General features: G+C 42.0%; 2 protein-coding genes and 1 long non-coding RNA gene across 3 annotated transcripts; 1 reads left to right on the plus strand and 2 right to left on the minus strand.

Moving 5' to 3' along the window:
* Positions 1-148: 148 nt before the first annotated feature.
* On the minus strand, positions 149-10,016 carry gls2b (glutaminase 2b (liver, mitochondrial)). The gene is made up of 18 exons (XM_040202650.2): positions 9,686-10,016; positions 9,094-9,193; positions 8,890-9,011; positions 7,295-7,424; positions 6,931-7,010; positions 6,298-6,461; positions 6,049-6,107; positions 5,322-5,354; positions 5,148-5,206; positions 4,938-5,004; positions 4,580-4,630; positions 4,325-4,501; positions 4,085-4,216; positions 3,622-3,714; positions 3,479-3,540; positions 2,983-3,059; positions 1,713-1,776; positions 149-992 (listed from the first exon to the last, which is right to left on the minus strand). The coding sequence occupies exons 1-18, from the start codon at positions 9,862-9,864 to the stop codon at positions 836-838; spliced, it is 1,806 nt and encodes a 601-aa protein (XP_040058584.1). The 5' UTR covers positions 9,865-10,016; the 3' UTR covers positions 149-835.
* Positions 8,958-11,459, plus strand: LOC144388999 (uncharacterized). Its single transcript, XR_013453316.1, has 2 exons — positions 8,958-9,097; positions 9,675-11,459. It is a non-coding gene; the product is annotated as an uncharacterized LOC144388999 (long non-coding RNA).
* A 3-nt stretch (positions 11,460-11,462) lies between these two features.
* Positions 11,463-14,856, minus strand: rdh5 (retinol dehydrogenase 5 (11-cis/9-cis)). The gene is made up of 6 exons (XM_040202654.2): positions 14,658-14,856; positions 13,743-13,824; positions 13,312-13,634; positions 12,947-13,205; positions 12,307-12,470; positions 11,463-11,992 (listed from the first exon to the last, which is right to left on the minus strand). Exons 2-6 carry the CDS (start codon positions 13,772-13,774, stop codon positions 11,772-11,774), a joined length of 999 nt encoding a protein of 332 aa, XP_040058588.2. The 5' UTR covers positions 13,775-13,824; positions 14,658-14,856; the 3' UTR covers positions 11,463-11,771.
* Positions 14,857-15,345: the final 489 nt, after the last annotated feature.

Consider the following 15,345-nt stretch of genomic DNA (forward strand, 5'->3'; position numbering starts at 1 on the left):
TGAAGCATTGACTTAAGAATTACAATCAACGCAGTATAAAACAATAGGTGTCAGATAAAAAAAAAACATTTTAATGGGTGTTTTTTTTAAGTCAAATGATTTGATGTAAATGAATCTCAGAAGTTGATGATTATGAAGCAATACAATCTTTTCACACTGTGTATAATAATGTATTATTATAAATCCAGTGCACTTATTTACAGCTGAAGAACATAATAAAAACAATATATAAAGCATTGTGTTTAATGGGATCATGTACAAATCCTTCTTGTAACTCCAGAACTCTCTTGTTACGAAACATAAAACTTGAGTTTTAACATTCAGAAATGTTCATTGGTTTTCACATATTCAAATGATTTAACAAGAAACAATAGACTAGTACAAATAAAAAACATGGAACATGTACCATTGAAAATAATAAGCATTGTAAGTATAAATATCCATAAAATCCCTTTTCAACAATTATAGCAATATATAGCACAGCGTCTATATACTCTACATGCTACACAGTACCAGTCAAAGTTTGAACACAAACTGTATCCAAACTTTCGACCCGTACGGTATATAAAACAACATTAACATCAGGTGATCAGGTGTATTCCAGCATTACCGATTTGAAATCAGTCAGTTAGATGTTCTTGTTTACACAATACAGGTTTTATTCTATTTACTTTTTGTGTTCTTCTTTTTTATTTTCATAGTCATATACAGGTCTTGTTTTTTAAAGCTAATTGTGTGCATGAAATCGTTCCGACACACACACACACACACACACACAGACACACACACACACACACACACGCACCCTCACGTATTACTGTTCTTGGAGAACACATCACACTATGACCTCGATGGTGTCCATGATGGGGGAATGTCCAGCCTCGGTGTGCTGCACTCCACGTTGGCTGTACACCTGCTGGTAGTCTTTCAGCACCGTCACCACCTCCTCATGTCCGAACTGCCTGGCGTCATCGATCGGCAGGTTCCCCCACCTGCAACGAATACGAGAGAGAGGAATCAGCAGAGAAGTCATGGAGCATTTTCAGCAGTGCACAAGAATTCAAGTAAGGTTCAAACTTGGGGAGCATTAATTCATTCATTCATTCATTCACAGTCTTGGTGTTATATGTGATTAAAGGAACATTCCCCCGTTGTAGATAATAGATCCAGATAAGTAACTAATCAGATTACACAGTTTGTTGCAGCAAGTTTCTGAATTTGCAAGAATAGAATAACACGATGTACACCGTGCGGTTTTCAACAACAATCTGGACTCTTCTCACATCAACGTTTTGGGGGGAAACGTACTGGAGTTACTCCTCAGGTTACTACCCACGCAACTGTGGTTGTCGCTCTGAGAGATCTGTTCAGGTCATTGTAAACATCAGTTACTTCCATCATCTCTGCCGGGTGTGAGACAATATGTGTTCGGCCATGTGTGTGACGGCGTGGGTTTGTGTGTCTGTCCGTGACGGAGTGAGTGTACAAATCTGTGTGCGTTCTTGGAGGAAATAACACTGAGAATGCCTCTAAATAGGTTTTTTTTCTCCTCAAGTAGGAAAATACGTCATTGATTCTATCTGAAAACCACATAAAACAGACTAGAAATCCATATATTTTATCATGATAAAAGGGCAGAAATATTTGGCTGTGAAAAAAATCAAAGTCAAAAGAAAAGAAACCAAAGCAGAAGTCATAAATGCTGTTCTCACCTGTCTTCTACAGATGGATCAACTTTGCAGATTTCAGTAAGGAACTTCACCACATCTATATGACCTGATGATAAAGACAAAAGACAACAGTTTCTAGTTTACAATGTGGATAAGTCAATAAACACAATCTTTTACTGATATAGCAGCAGCATAATATATTGTTTTGACTTTTTCTTCATTGAGGTTAAAAAACAACAACAACAATGCTGCCAAAAATACAAACTTTGGAAAAAAAAAAATGATGAACGATTTTTGCCTGCAGTCTCAATCCGATCCCGGAAAGATTTGCCCTTTTCATTTGCAAGAAAACAGTTTTCCCGTTTTTATCTCGTAAACAAATTAGTTGCTCTTGGGAAATGTCACTTGAACACTCCTCGAGCACAACAGATTATAAATAATCAACCATATGTGGCCCTGAGAAGGTCTGTGAGCTGATTCGTTAAATACAACGTGAGACAAATGTGCTGTTCCTCCCCAGTTAATCAAACAAAGTGAAAACCAATGTATCCCTAATTGAAGCTGTGACCATACAAAGCAGAGTTTACCGAGTCTCCAACCAGAGAAATTGTACAAGATTGAGTGTTTTCACTTAACGCATTCAAAGCAAAAGACCGTAGAGGTGTTGTAACTTTGGTCCCTTAGATCTCTGCTCAGGTCGACGTTGGGAGGAGCTTCACTGCAACAAACTGCTGCTTTGATTCCTGTCCAACTTGCTCTGGCGTCATGCGCAAATAGGTGACGATAACCTAAATAACCAAGGTAACCCTAGTTGTGGCCGTTGGCACACATTCTGACAACAAACACCACGTTTTGTCCAAAGTCCTGGTTTCCTGCGTGGTAATATTTAACACATGTCAGCTGGTGTGTTGTGCAATGGACGAAGAACACAACAGTATTTTGTATAACTGGCAGCTTACAGAGGAACCTATCCGGTGTAACTTCTCCCACCTCAGCAGGAGGGTCAGAGGGACGTACACGCCCACGTAACCCTCCAACTCAGACCAGGTGAATCCTCCTGTGGTGGTTTATCACGGGCACTTACAGTTGGGCTAAGCCAGATATTTATGTGATTCATTTATGTTTCATCCATGATTTACTGGAGTTTGTAATTGTCTTCTTTCGGATGCAGACGTCGGAGAGCGGATTTTTGCAAAGTGCTCAAACCGATTTGCTGCCTGAGTGCTTTACCGTTTGCCCGTGGAAGGGATTTAGTGCGGCTCGTTCACTAAATGACGGGAACCACAGATGAACACAGTCGCGTGGAACTCACCCTCTGCTGCAGAGATGTGTAGCGCCGTTCGAGAATCATAGTCTTTCAGCTCCATGTCCATGGATGAGAGAGCAAACCTAAAGGAATGAATAGAAGCACAGTTCACCAATACATTCAATATGTACAGAATATTTGAAAAGGAAAATAATGAGTTTAAAGTTTTACTCTTCAACGTATTAATATAAAACAACGAGATAAATATGTGAGATAAGTTTATCGACACGCAAATAGCAGTATGTATTTTCAGTATTGTAATTTCACAAACTTTATGGTTTTGAGATGTATTATAACAAACGAAATACAGAAATTACATCTGGGAAATATATGAGAAGCGGCATTGAAGCAGTTTACTACACTGTATGATGTTGCTGTATGACGATGCTGTTCATTAAATTTGTCACACGTGAGTGATTTTCAGCACCCGCGCCTGGTGTTTAGGTTATGAAAGCCATCTGTTATACGGGACAAACAATAATAAAGATGGCTGGTGATGTACCTTCTCAGGGCGGACACATCCCCACTGTAGGCGGCGAACATCAAATTAAAAACAGACTTGTTCTGCAAAGAGGGGCGACATAACGTAAACACAGAGACACAAAACACAACGCAATCTGGAACAAACTGACAAAGCAAACAAACCCTGTCATCTCCATCCGGCCTGCGAGGATCCAGCTTCTTCACAAAGTGTCTCAGGTTGTCATAATTGTGGAAATTGAAGAGCGAAACGAGCTCCTGAGTGTGATGAGACACGGTAGAATGGTCAGACGAGGAGTTCTGTGTTATTTCAGGCGTTAAGGCAAAGAAAAGTGTAATGCAAACGAAAATGAGCTTTCAGGAAAACCTCTGAGGCAGGGCAGCGATAGAGTTTACATTGTGATGATGTAGATTTTTTTTTAGTCTGACTTTGAGGATTCGGGTTTAATTGGTTTGTCTCACCGAGCAAGTTAAAGCCACTTTGTGTGCGATTTAAAAGAATTGGCTCCATCGAGTGGAAGTTTGAAAAAAACTAAACAACAACACTGCAGCATACGCTGGAAACAAAACAGATAAGCCCCCGAAATGATTTGATGCCATAATCCCACACACATGTAAAACCTCCCACCTGACAGAAGTGAATTCCACGGACGCTGTTTCCAACTCGGTCCAGGGGAGGAGACCAACACATCACGCCCATGACGTTTGGGATCACCAACAGTATCGCACCGGACACCCCAGATTTGGCCGGCAAACCCACCTGGGGGATGATATATTTGGGATTTGTTTCACAGTAAGAACACCGATTTTATCTCTGCGTTTATCCTGTGTCAAAGAGAAGGCGCACCCCCTTCCTTCTTTCACTCACATGAAATGCCATCTGACCAGAGAAGTCGTACATGCCGCATGAGTGCATGAGACTCAAAGTGTTTCGCACCGATTCGGCACTCAGGACACGCTCGCCTGTGATTGGACAGATCCCTCCGTTGGCCAGAGTGGCGGCCATGATGCTTCCTGATTCGCAGGTCACCTCGATGGAGCAGAGCTGAGAGCGAAACGAGACTATGAAAGCTGCATACGATTATAGATGAAAAAGCTCCACTCAGGGACGGAGCATGTTTACCTGGAAGTAGAAGTCCAGGGAGTCGATCATATCTGCTCCCAGCGGAAAACACTGGTGAATGAAACGTGACCATTGTGACTATGTGAAGCGTGACGGTCCAGGATTTCTCAACCGTTAAATAAAGAATATCTTTTCGTGGCTCCTCAAGTAGGGTCAAAGATCATTTGTCTGTTAGTTTGATCACAGACGCAACACAAGGCAAATCTTGAAATGAAAAACGTAAAAAAAATTAGATTAAATAATAATAAATATATAACTTGTTGCACACTTGAGTTCAGAACACACCATTTGTACACAGTGCTGGTACGCAAACATTACGACAGGAAGTCCCACATATTTTCAGCATTCGTTAACTGACCTTCTTCTCTTTCATGTAGTATCCGATGGCAAAATTTCTGTTGCCCGTTTCTTTTTCCGACTGGAACCTGAGACACAGACGAAGAGAGATCAATATAGAAACATCAATAATGCAACAGAGCAGTCGACAGGCAATTTGCCCAACGCTGTCTCTGCGCTCTGAAGATACATTAACTTCAAACGCCTCAAACTTATCTGACAACGCACTCACATGGCATTGCTGAATCCCACGTACTCCTGGCCGGCCATCTTTTTCACAAACTCCATGACCTGGGACAACAAACAGACAACATTTTCCGTGTTCTGCCGCATCTCTGACCGATGACACAACCGACCCTCTGTTTTGTATTCATAGTGTTAACAGAGGAGAGGAGCACGAACTTACGTAGTCAAACTTCTCTGCCTTATTTGAACGAGGCTGAAAAACAAAGCGAGAGGCATTTGCATGCGTTGATTGTAATTGCCACATTAATGAACCGAGAAGCCGACTGATGACTTTGGTTCTACGGTACTCATGAGACTGGGATGTAAAAAACATACATGAATGTTCCACTGATTGCATCATTTAGTGCCTTATTACCAGCGGGTACAGTACAAGAGGAAAGACATGCTGTGGTCGTAAACCACAGATAGTACAGAGGTAGAGTTCAGGGATTATTTCACAAACAGGGACAACTGTAGAAAACAACAAAATATTTTCTGTTATTTTGTGGAAAAAAAGCCTGTAATAGTTTTACGAAGCAGTTCTAAGATCAACAGACTCACTCAACAGCCTGTAGGCTATAAACTAGAACACTTATTTAAAATCTCTGAATTTCTATAAAACCCAAACCAGATGGTAATTTTGAGTGTGGATGCAGTGTTTGATTAAGAAAATACTTCAATTTAATCAAAGGTGAGTCAGAAATAGTTGGAGGATGTAAAAGTAACTGAATTTCCATGTATAGAACAATCAACATTTTAACATGTTTACATTTTTTAGTCAAACTTTAAACATATTTAATACACCTTTCTGTCAATAGAAACGCCATTTTATGAAAATAAAAAATAGTACGCTGGAGTGAAGTACAAGTGAGGGTTTGTAAAGTGTTCCCTCTCGCTAAACGCTTCACCTTGATAAGAGAGCTGATCACGATGGCTCCAGCGTTCACCATGGGGTTATGAGGCTTATCTGGGGGAGAGCACAACGACATAAGGCACAATACTATTGGAGCCCTCTATACAAAGTATATTTTTCAATGTGAAGTGTGATATTCAGTGAAAGTCCATGCGAGGTCACTCGTTTTTTTCCAACCAGAAGTGACCCGAGGAGATGGAGTTAAATACAGTCCATCCAAAAAGAGCGACGGGGCTCTACACACCTTCATCGTCGAGCGAGAGCATGTTGAACTTGAGTCCACTGGGCTCCATGCCGACGTAGCGGTGAACCTGCTCTGTGCCCGCCTCGTGGACGGCGATGGCGTACTGCAGGGGCTTCACGCAGGACTGCAGGCAGAAGGGCTGCTTGGTGTCGCCTACCGAGTGCCTGGAGGAAGGAGACGGAGACGGTGTTTCACCTCCCACTGAGCGTAAAAGCACATCCGAATGTACGGCGAGCACCACTTCGAGTTCTCTCGTCCAGATTTCATCCCCCATTTTTGTTGCAAAAATTGTTGTTTTGAGATTGAAAGTCCATTAGAAACTCTTCACTTTAGATACACCAGACTTAAACGCCACCTCTCTTGATTCCTAATCCTGGATTGAGTAGTCATCAAAAAACAATCTCACTTAAATGTCCACTGAAGAGCTGTTCTGGAGCTCATCATCAGTAAAATCTATCTCAGCTTTTAAGCCAAAAAGGATGAGAACTCTTGAAGGGATTTCTAAATTGTTATTACACTTGAGAAAACTCTTATCGATGAAGATCATGTGACACAAACAAGCTACAAGTGCCACAAAGGCTACTAAACGGACCTAATGGTGCCCATGTGTTTGTCAACATCTGTTAGTCGTACCTCTGTCCATCCACGGTGCACAGAGACACACCCCACAGGTCTGGACTGAACTTGGCGAGTTGTGGGATGTAATCTGCCACCTGGAGCCGGAAAACACGAGAGACGCGCAGTGAGTTAAAGCAGAGTTTAACTTCTGCAAAAAAGGCTCCAAACAATTAATTTACAGAACAAAACTTAAAGAAAGTTTTCTCGGTATTTGACTAAAGAGTGTTCTTGACTAACCACACACAGCAGTATTTCACACTGGGTTAAAATAAATCTATAACAACACTTGAAGCTTAAACAACATTCTACACTTCTTGTGTTAGTCACTGGAAGAACCATTTTTGATACAACAAGGAAGAAACGAATGAAAAAGGCATACCCGCCCATCCTTTTGCTTTTGAACTGTTTTGTAGATTTCATTGATTTTTTGTGCAAACACGTCAAACTCCGGGATGATGAATTTCTTTCTGAAGGCCTGGATCAGCAAGACGATGTTTCCCCCGACACACCTGAAAGAAAAGAACAGCACGACGCATTGAGGAGACCTGACTGAACACAACATAAGATACTTTAGAAATGACTGTAACATGGTACGTGTGTGTGTGTGTGTGTGTGTGTGTGTGTGTGTGTGTGTGTGTGTGTGTGTGTGTGCATTCGCTGGTCAGAGCAGCAGCTGCGAGCTATCCGTCCAAGCAACGTGCCTTTGCTTTGACGAGCGGGTCAGTAAAAAAAAGACGATATGTCCTGACACACGCTAGCTAGAAAAAACACTACCTTCACACCTTTAGTTAATTAAGCTAAAGGGACATTTCACCACATGTAGTAACATTTCCAAACGGTCTAAATGCAAACACAAGCTCGCTTTAATCTTACACAGAGTTTTCCCAGAGATTCATAGCAGCTACAAGAAATTATGCTGAACAAATGATCCGAAGTATTAGATTTCAGTGACATTACTCAAATGATTAAATACGTATGCACAACCCAAACATGTTAACCTGTTTCTGAATCAGCCTGCGTTTTATTAGAGTACCTTCATAAACATTCTGTACATGAGGTTGGTTGCTGTCACTCAGAAGTAAAGAGTCCCGCCCCAAAAACTGACATGCAGTTTGACAAAAACACTTCAGTCACAACTAGCACTCATTGATTCAAATGATCACATCAGGAATGAGTCCAAGGTGCTGCGTGAACTGTGAGATCCTTCACATTGTTGTTAAACATGTCAAGGATGTCTTATCAGTAATGTGCTGTGTCAGTATGTGGTGGAGACATGGGATTAGAGACAAAGAAAGAGGTCATTAAGCAGCAGGTCACATACAACACATGTTTCAATTGAGTGGGTTGTGACAAAAGGTCAGACTAAAAATAGTTTGGGCTCCTGCCTACACCGGGTAGTGAGTGGAAAACAAAACACCGGGAGACGGCCAGCGATGAGGCACGGGTCCAATCTGAGGCGCATTGTACTGTAGGACGGCAACAGGTCAGTAAACGGGAAGTGAAGTAAGAAAAAATATCTCCTGCCAATCATGTGATTAAAGACAGGACTCAACAAAGTCAACATAATGTATAATCTGGAGGTGCATGAAATCCTGGGGCATTTGGTTTGGTTAAAGCGGCATCAATTAAAACAATTATCTGTTGGTAGAAGTCCTGTATTTCCAAATAAAATGGGACCGTTTTTAAAAGACGATAGTCTTTGTAGTGAGCTGTATCCTCCACTCTGCATAAGTGAGTGCACTTCAGTTGCTCTCAATAAAAACAGCAAAGTCTGCGGTGTACTTTCTGTTTTATTGGAAATATATCTGCGGCGCTTCCAGCACCTCAAATCGAAAGCAGAGCTTTACTTTACTGGGGTCGATAGAGCCAGCACACTTCAGCAAACTGGGTTGAACCTTTCCCCTTTAAATCTGCAACCAGACACTCTTACGTTTCCTGCTACTGATTTGTCCAATAGTTGACCCCGTGTCTTACCTGTGGAAAAGGTCTCGGTCCATCATCACCTCTCCAACCGACTCCTTCACAGCCTGCCGAAGCTCCTCCATGCAGTCCTTCAGACGAGGGTCCGATGGGTGAAGGCCGGTTTTCTTCAGGGCCTGCAAGGCACAGTGGACACCATGAATGGACGGATTGGACAGGTTTTGGTTTGGCGAGGCCGGCGGGTCGTAAGCTACTCACCGAGGTAAAGTACGAAATGGGGACGTGTTCTTTCCCCTCTGTGATGGTGTAGAAAAGGAGGTCTTCCACTCCAGAGCTGGGGGACTTTGAATGAATATTCCTGATGAAGTGAAGATTAGGGCTTTTTTTTTTTTACAGCAGCTATATTTTGACACGTCACGGCTGGGGTAAACACCGTGATAGCTGATTAATTAAATTAAGGACGCTCGCGTGGTACTTGTGTGTGTCGCAGCCATTGCAGTGAGCCAGCACGCACGATACCAGCACCATGACCCAGTTATGAGTGAAACAGGGTCATAATTAATGTTATTACTTATTACAGCACCTGCTTACTGTGTTTATCCTGCAATGACATCCCCAAAAAAGGCTTCTGTGACAAGGAAACATTCAACAACACCCGGCTTGGATGCAGATGGTTTTCTAATACCAAGGAGCTGGTTTATAGACATCACATGGGGACTAACCGCCACTTGACTACTGTTGCTATACAGTATTCCTATGCTTTTGTTTTGTGTTTTCTATAAAACATTTTTTTTTAAAAGCCACTGTATCCTGATACCAAGCCGTTGTCCTACTACCAGGGGACACTCACGTTTTGAGGTGGAAGCGGTCCGCGCACGCGGGCACAGGTGGTCCCCGTGACGTCGTCGTGGACTCGCCGGCGGTCAGACGACACGCTGGCTGCGCGGTGAAAACCTTCTTCGCCGCGTCTGCGTGTTTGGCGACGAGTTGCAGGGAGCCGGAGCGCCGCAGCGCTCTCAGACAGTGCATGGCTCCACTCGGACCCGCTGGGGGGACTGGGAGCAACGGGACCCGCTGGGAGGACTGGGAGCAACGGGACACGCTGGGTCGCGGTGGCAGCTGGTGGTCGGGGGTTTGTTTTTTCCAGCGGCTGTCGGGTCACTGACAGGAGCCGAAGTTCTGCCGCCTTCACGTGTCGTCCGTGAATCAGTTCTTTCGACTCCTGAACTTTTTTAAAAATTATTTATTTATTTGCTAAGTAGCTTGTAGTTTTGAATCAATGGTGAAAAGTAATGTAGTTTAATATATAGTTAAGAACAGTTTTGAGGTAATTGTACTTAACTTAAATATTGGAATTCAGCTGAGGCTACTTTATAGTTCTATCACACACATTTCATTTCTGAGGGAACATTGCAGGGTGGAAAACTGGATGGAGAGCAGTATATCCCCAAATATTATCAAAAAATACATTGTTTTATTATTATGGATACAGATAATATTGTATTAATCCCCTTTACCAGACATGTACCAGCTGTAACTCTTAAGTACATATTCAAACATCAATAGTTCAGAATTATTACATCATTTCTCATAAACTGGGTCATTCATCGGGACGAGTATGACTGCTCTAACTGTTTGCACTTTTCAGTTCAGCTCCTTTTGCTTAAGTAACATTTTGGATTCAGGCCTAATAACAGTAGTATTTATATACTGTTGTATTGCTTGAGTGCTGCTTACACAACTGGCTAAAAAGTCATTAATTTGCACAATATTTACCACATTTATGCTTTTAACCAATGTATAAAAAGTTGCTCTGCAACCCGTTACTTTAGAAAAATAAAACTTTCGCTATCAGACGTGGAAGTTAAAAATAACCAAATATACGCCTGGCCATTTCTTACGAGGGTTACTTGAAGGCAGCAGAGGGTTTTTAGGATACATTACAAACACACCTCGTCGTGTGCCGGCTGTCCTTTGACTGACAGATCAGGTGGCCAATGGGGGCCCATAAGTGTATTCCAGTGATAAGAGGTCTGCCAGGAAGACTTCATGGTCGTCAATCAGGATTCAGTGTTTAGATATCATGGAATCATGACATGACCTCAAACCTGTCCTTTACTAAGTCAGGGATATTTAAGTCCAAGACAGCCTTCGATTTGCTGTGTAACAAATAAGCTTCTTGGTTTATTATCATGATCATCACCAGTTGAACCTTTTCAGTACATTCTGTCAACGTGGCCGAACTGATAACTAACTCAACTGATAACTTCAATGAACTGTCAACAACAAGCAACAGGACGTGTTTTTAAGACCAGTACTAGATAGTTAAATGTCAGTGAACTACATTGAAGCTCATCGTGTATGACATGTAACATATCAGAAAGGGAGTTTGAGGTAATTGTACTTATGAGATAAGACTGTGATTTTTTCATAATCAGTTTGAATAAAGTTTTCCCTTTTTGTCTTTTGATAAACAAACACAAAAATATCACCTGTGTTATCATGTTATTACGATATTGAGGATGAAACAGTGTGTAGTGCAGCTGTATTTATATTTAAAAGCTTTTTGTCTCCAAATTTCTCTGACTCACAAAGTCTCAATAAAACATTATATTTCTTTTGTAGGATATTTTTCAATTTCTTTCGTTTATGCACATAGTACGCTAATCATTGTATTCTCATCCGTATCAAGGAACATAAATAACAGTGTCAAAAGGCACAGCACAGAACAATCATTAAACAGGAAATTGCAGGATACGGTCTAATAGTCTAAAAAAAAAAAATGTTACATGCCAGATTAAGGGCAGAAAGAAAAAAGGAGCAACATCAAGTCACTGCATGGCCAGTATAGATAAGGAATACAGAGGTAATGTGAAAGGCAAAAGATTAATTTCTTTGTGGACCTCTGCACTGCATCGTCAAATAAAATAATTTAGTTACACGCTCTTTGACGGACGAGGCAGCACCAGCTTCAGCCCGATGTCAACTACACAGGAAGGCATGTAAGAGAGGGGGATCCAGAGAAGTTTGGCATCCCAGCCGGGGCTGTATCTGGCGCGTGGGTGGGCAGCGGTCAGAGCGTGCTCCATGCAGCCGGTCACCTTCGAGATGTCAGTGTCGCAGATGGCATTCATTATCAAACGCTGGACTTTGATGTCTGGAAAACGAGAACAGGTGAAAAGTTATCTTTTCTTTCTTCCACCGCACCGTATGTGTTTTGTCTAGGGGAGGGAAAGTCACGAAAGGTGTGGTAGGAGTTGGTAGCATCTAGAGGTGACGTTGCAGACTGCGACTGAGGTACGAAGGTGGGCAACACAAAGTCTCTAATTGTCAAAAAAATGTGAAGTATTTTTGATTGTACATTTCATTTGGACTGTCACTACCCAATTTTATTTGAAACTTGATGTTTTTGATCCGTTTCATCTTTGGTGATTTTTGATCGCCTACTCGATTCTGCTTCAGTCTGCTTACATTTGTCGAGGTACTTGTCTCCGTAGCTCGCTTGTACTTCGGGGCTGAGCTGGTTCCAGAGGCGCTGCAGCTCCTTCTCGAGCGGCTCCAGGCTCGTCACTGCGGTCTTGAAAAACCCCGGCTCAATGATGCACACGTTGATCCCAAAGTAGTTAATATCTCTCCTGACAACAGAGACGACACGTAGATCGACACATGACGGGACGTGTTCATAGACTTATTCAGACAAAGTAGTTTGAAAACAAGTTTGTGACCCCGGCTGCAACCTTTAAAATTAAAATTGGGCTTCGTTAGTTTGAGCGTAAAAAATAAAAACCCAAATGTGTGTCTTTTAAATAAACACAGTAAGACTGCCTCGTCTAATTATCTGCCTGGAATATCCAAAGCCAGTTAGTTTTGGTTATTACTGCGATTTATTCAATGGGATTTGTTTTATTGCTCCAAATTTGTGTTGTTCATTTTTCATAAAAAACAGCTTGTTGAATATAAAAATCAGTCTGCAAGCTAAATATCCCTCATGGAGAGGATAATAATACAGATATGATAAGATATAATAATAAGATTAAAGGATAACTGGCTCCGGAAAACACTTTGTTTGTGTTTGGTAAATCGCCACAGCAGTTACGGTGTATTCTCGTACCGGAGGCAGTCAGAAAAGGCCTCCACTGCAAACTTGGAGATGCAGTATCCTCCCCCGTTCGCAGCCACCCTGCCCAGCACCGACGCCACGTTCACGATGCGGCCCCGAGCCTTCTTGACGAGGGGCAGGAAGGTCATCGTCACGCCAATCACTCCATTCATGTTGACATCCAGCGTGCTGTGGAAGTCCTCCACTTTCATCCACTCTGACGGACCCATGGGCAATGAGCGTCCAGCGTTGTTCACAACACCCCAGAGTCCTACAAAGGAAAAAGGACGGACAAAAAGTGGGAGACGGTGTCCACGTGTCGCGGGTCTGCCTTGGGGACGTCGAAAAAGTCAGTCATCCCTTTGGTCATCGCTCACCCGCATCGCCGACCTCCTTCGTGGTCCACTCCATGGCCTTCTGGATGCTGTCCTGATTGCTCACGTCCAGAAGGACAGTCTTTAAATAAGGACCCGTCACCCTTTTCAGGTCGTCGGCTCCCTTTTCTGTGAGACAGCCGGCGAGCACGTGGAAACCTCTGCGATCGAGGTTCTTGCACAGCAGGTTTCCGAACCCCGAGTCGCAGCCGGTCACAAAGACGTACTTGTCAGCGATGCCCTCGATCTCCAGGCCGTCCCTGTACAGCCACACGATAGTCCACAACACCACGAAGGTACCGGCGATGTACGACCAGGCATTTTCCCTGAGCGAGAACGGAGGGGAGACGAAAGCAGGTATTTGACTTTGTGCCATGTTTGGTTACAGCTGCCAAATACAGCGGAGACCGTTGTGTGGCATCGTGAATTCTTACCCTAAAACGTCATAGACAACCTGCATATCCATGCTGCTTTCAGGACTAGAAGTGAGTCCTCGGCCCCCAGCAGGATTTAGTGCTTCGTAGAGAAAAAATGTCACTCAAATGTTAATGGGTAAAGACATGGGAAGCTCAGATTCATACGGAATTATTTCAGGAATCCTCAAAAAACAAATCCTTACTCTATTTCAACATATTTGAGGGTTTATGAAACTCTTCTGACAATTATGGGAAACAATGAGTTTGTTCACAGAGTGCCTTGAAATATTGAACTGCTCTGGGCACAAGAGAAATCTTTGGATAATACTCTTATGAAAGAAGAAAGGTATTTGTGAGGGAGGGTGCACACAAGCCGCCGGGGTGCCTTGTTATGAAGCGTAAAGGTTTTGCCCGTGACGGAGCTGCTTATGCTGCTCATTAGCTGAACCTGACCAATTAGTTCCTTAGCTGGATGGAGAAAAATTATTATTTTTTCACCTATTTCATCAATGAAAATCAATTTTTTTCTGCAAACTTGAGTAAATTAAAAGAAAAGGTTTCCTCACTGTTGATGTCTGCCTGGTAAGAAAACACCCTGTAAAAGTATACCTAAGTTTCTTATGTATACATTGGCGTTTAGTTTCTCAGCACAATTCCTAAAATATATCAGAATACATAAATAATGTACATATTAATATAATTTGATCAGGTAAAACTACTCAGACTTAAAACCGTGATACGGTTTATTCAACTTTTGAAACTAATTGTTTAATTTATTAAATATGATTCAATAGCAACAGAACATTCAGGTTCATTGCCAATATAACAGAGTTTAACAAGTAGGAAACAAATTCCAAATACAAGAGAATGAGAAAGTCTTTTGTTTTAATCCAATGGTCAATAAGAGAGTGAATTACAACGATACGATCCTACCTTTTCCTCTTTTTGAGAAGTGATGGAACCCCACAAGTTATTCGTCCTCTTCCCTTTCAGGCTGTTCTCCTGTGTTAACTCGGAGAGGCTGGTCAGAGGGGCTTTATCCCTTTGCTTTATCCCTTAAGACAAGTTGGTAATCCACAATCCGTAACCATTGGGGTCGCGCATGTTTGCGTGAGTATAAGAAGGAAAAAGTGGTGGGAAGTACAGCGACAATTGGAACTCTGATATCATATCAACTTTTTTTTTTGTTAGGTAACTTTTTGCAGTACATGAAATAATGTTCATTACATCAGGCTCTTCATTCAACATAAAATCATACGTGTTCCTTTTTTTTAGAACCCGGTGGTTCTCAGGGTGTGCAGTATAAGTACTTTGTTTTAAGAGTGTTATAAAAAAACTTAAAGTAAGCCTGCAAGTTAAAGCCTCGTGCACTGGCCTCCCCGGTTCACTGACCTTTATCAGTTTTAAAGCTGAAACAATATGTGCAGTATTCTCCGTAACACCACTTATTGCTGCAGAGTTCTTAAAAGTTAGAGATTATAATGTACATTGTATTGTGGCTTATCAATGTTATCCAACAAAGCTCTGAGGCAATTCTAAACACTGGCACTTGCTTCAGAAATGAATTTTCAAAAATTACCTTATGCTTGAGAAAATATTAACTTGAATAAAATGATTTCAT

The sequence above is a fragment of the Gasterosteus aculeatus genome, chromosome 17 (genome assembly GCF_964276395.1).
Source record: "Gasterosteus aculeatus chromosome 17, fGasAcu3.hap1.1, whole genome shotgun sequence".
Classification (NCBI taxonomy): Eukaryota; Metazoa; Chordata; class Actinopteri; order Perciformes; family Gasterosteidae; genus Gasterosteus; species Gasterosteus aculeatus.

Excerpts from the sequence above, each read along its gene's own strand:
- gls2b (XM_040202650.2), bottom strand. The coding sequence starts at position 9,864 with ATGCACTGTCTGAGAGCGCTGCGGCGCTCCGGCTCCCTGCAACTCGTC. Across the intron at positions 9,012-9,093 it reads CCATTTCGTACTTTACCTCG|GCCCTGAAGAAAACCGGCCT; the intron begins GTGAGTAGCTTA and ends TGTGCCTTGCAG. Across the intron at positions 7,011-7,294 it reads AAAAGCAAAAGGATGGGCGG|GTGGCAGATTACATCCCACA; the intron begins GTATGCCTTTTT and ends TTCCGGCTCCAG.
- rdh5 (XM_040202654.2), bottom strand. The coding sequence starts at position 13,774 with ATGGATATGCAGGTTGTCTATGACGTTTTAGG. Across the intron at positions 13,206-13,311 it reads GAAGGAGGTCGGCGATGCGG|GACTCTGGGGTGTTGTGAAC; the intron begins GTGAGCGATGAC and ends TTTCCTTTGTAG. Across the intron at positions 12,471-12,946 it reads GCCTTTTCTGACTGCCTCCG|GAGAGATATTAACTACTTTG; the intron begins GTACGAGAATAC and ends CTCTGTTGTCAG.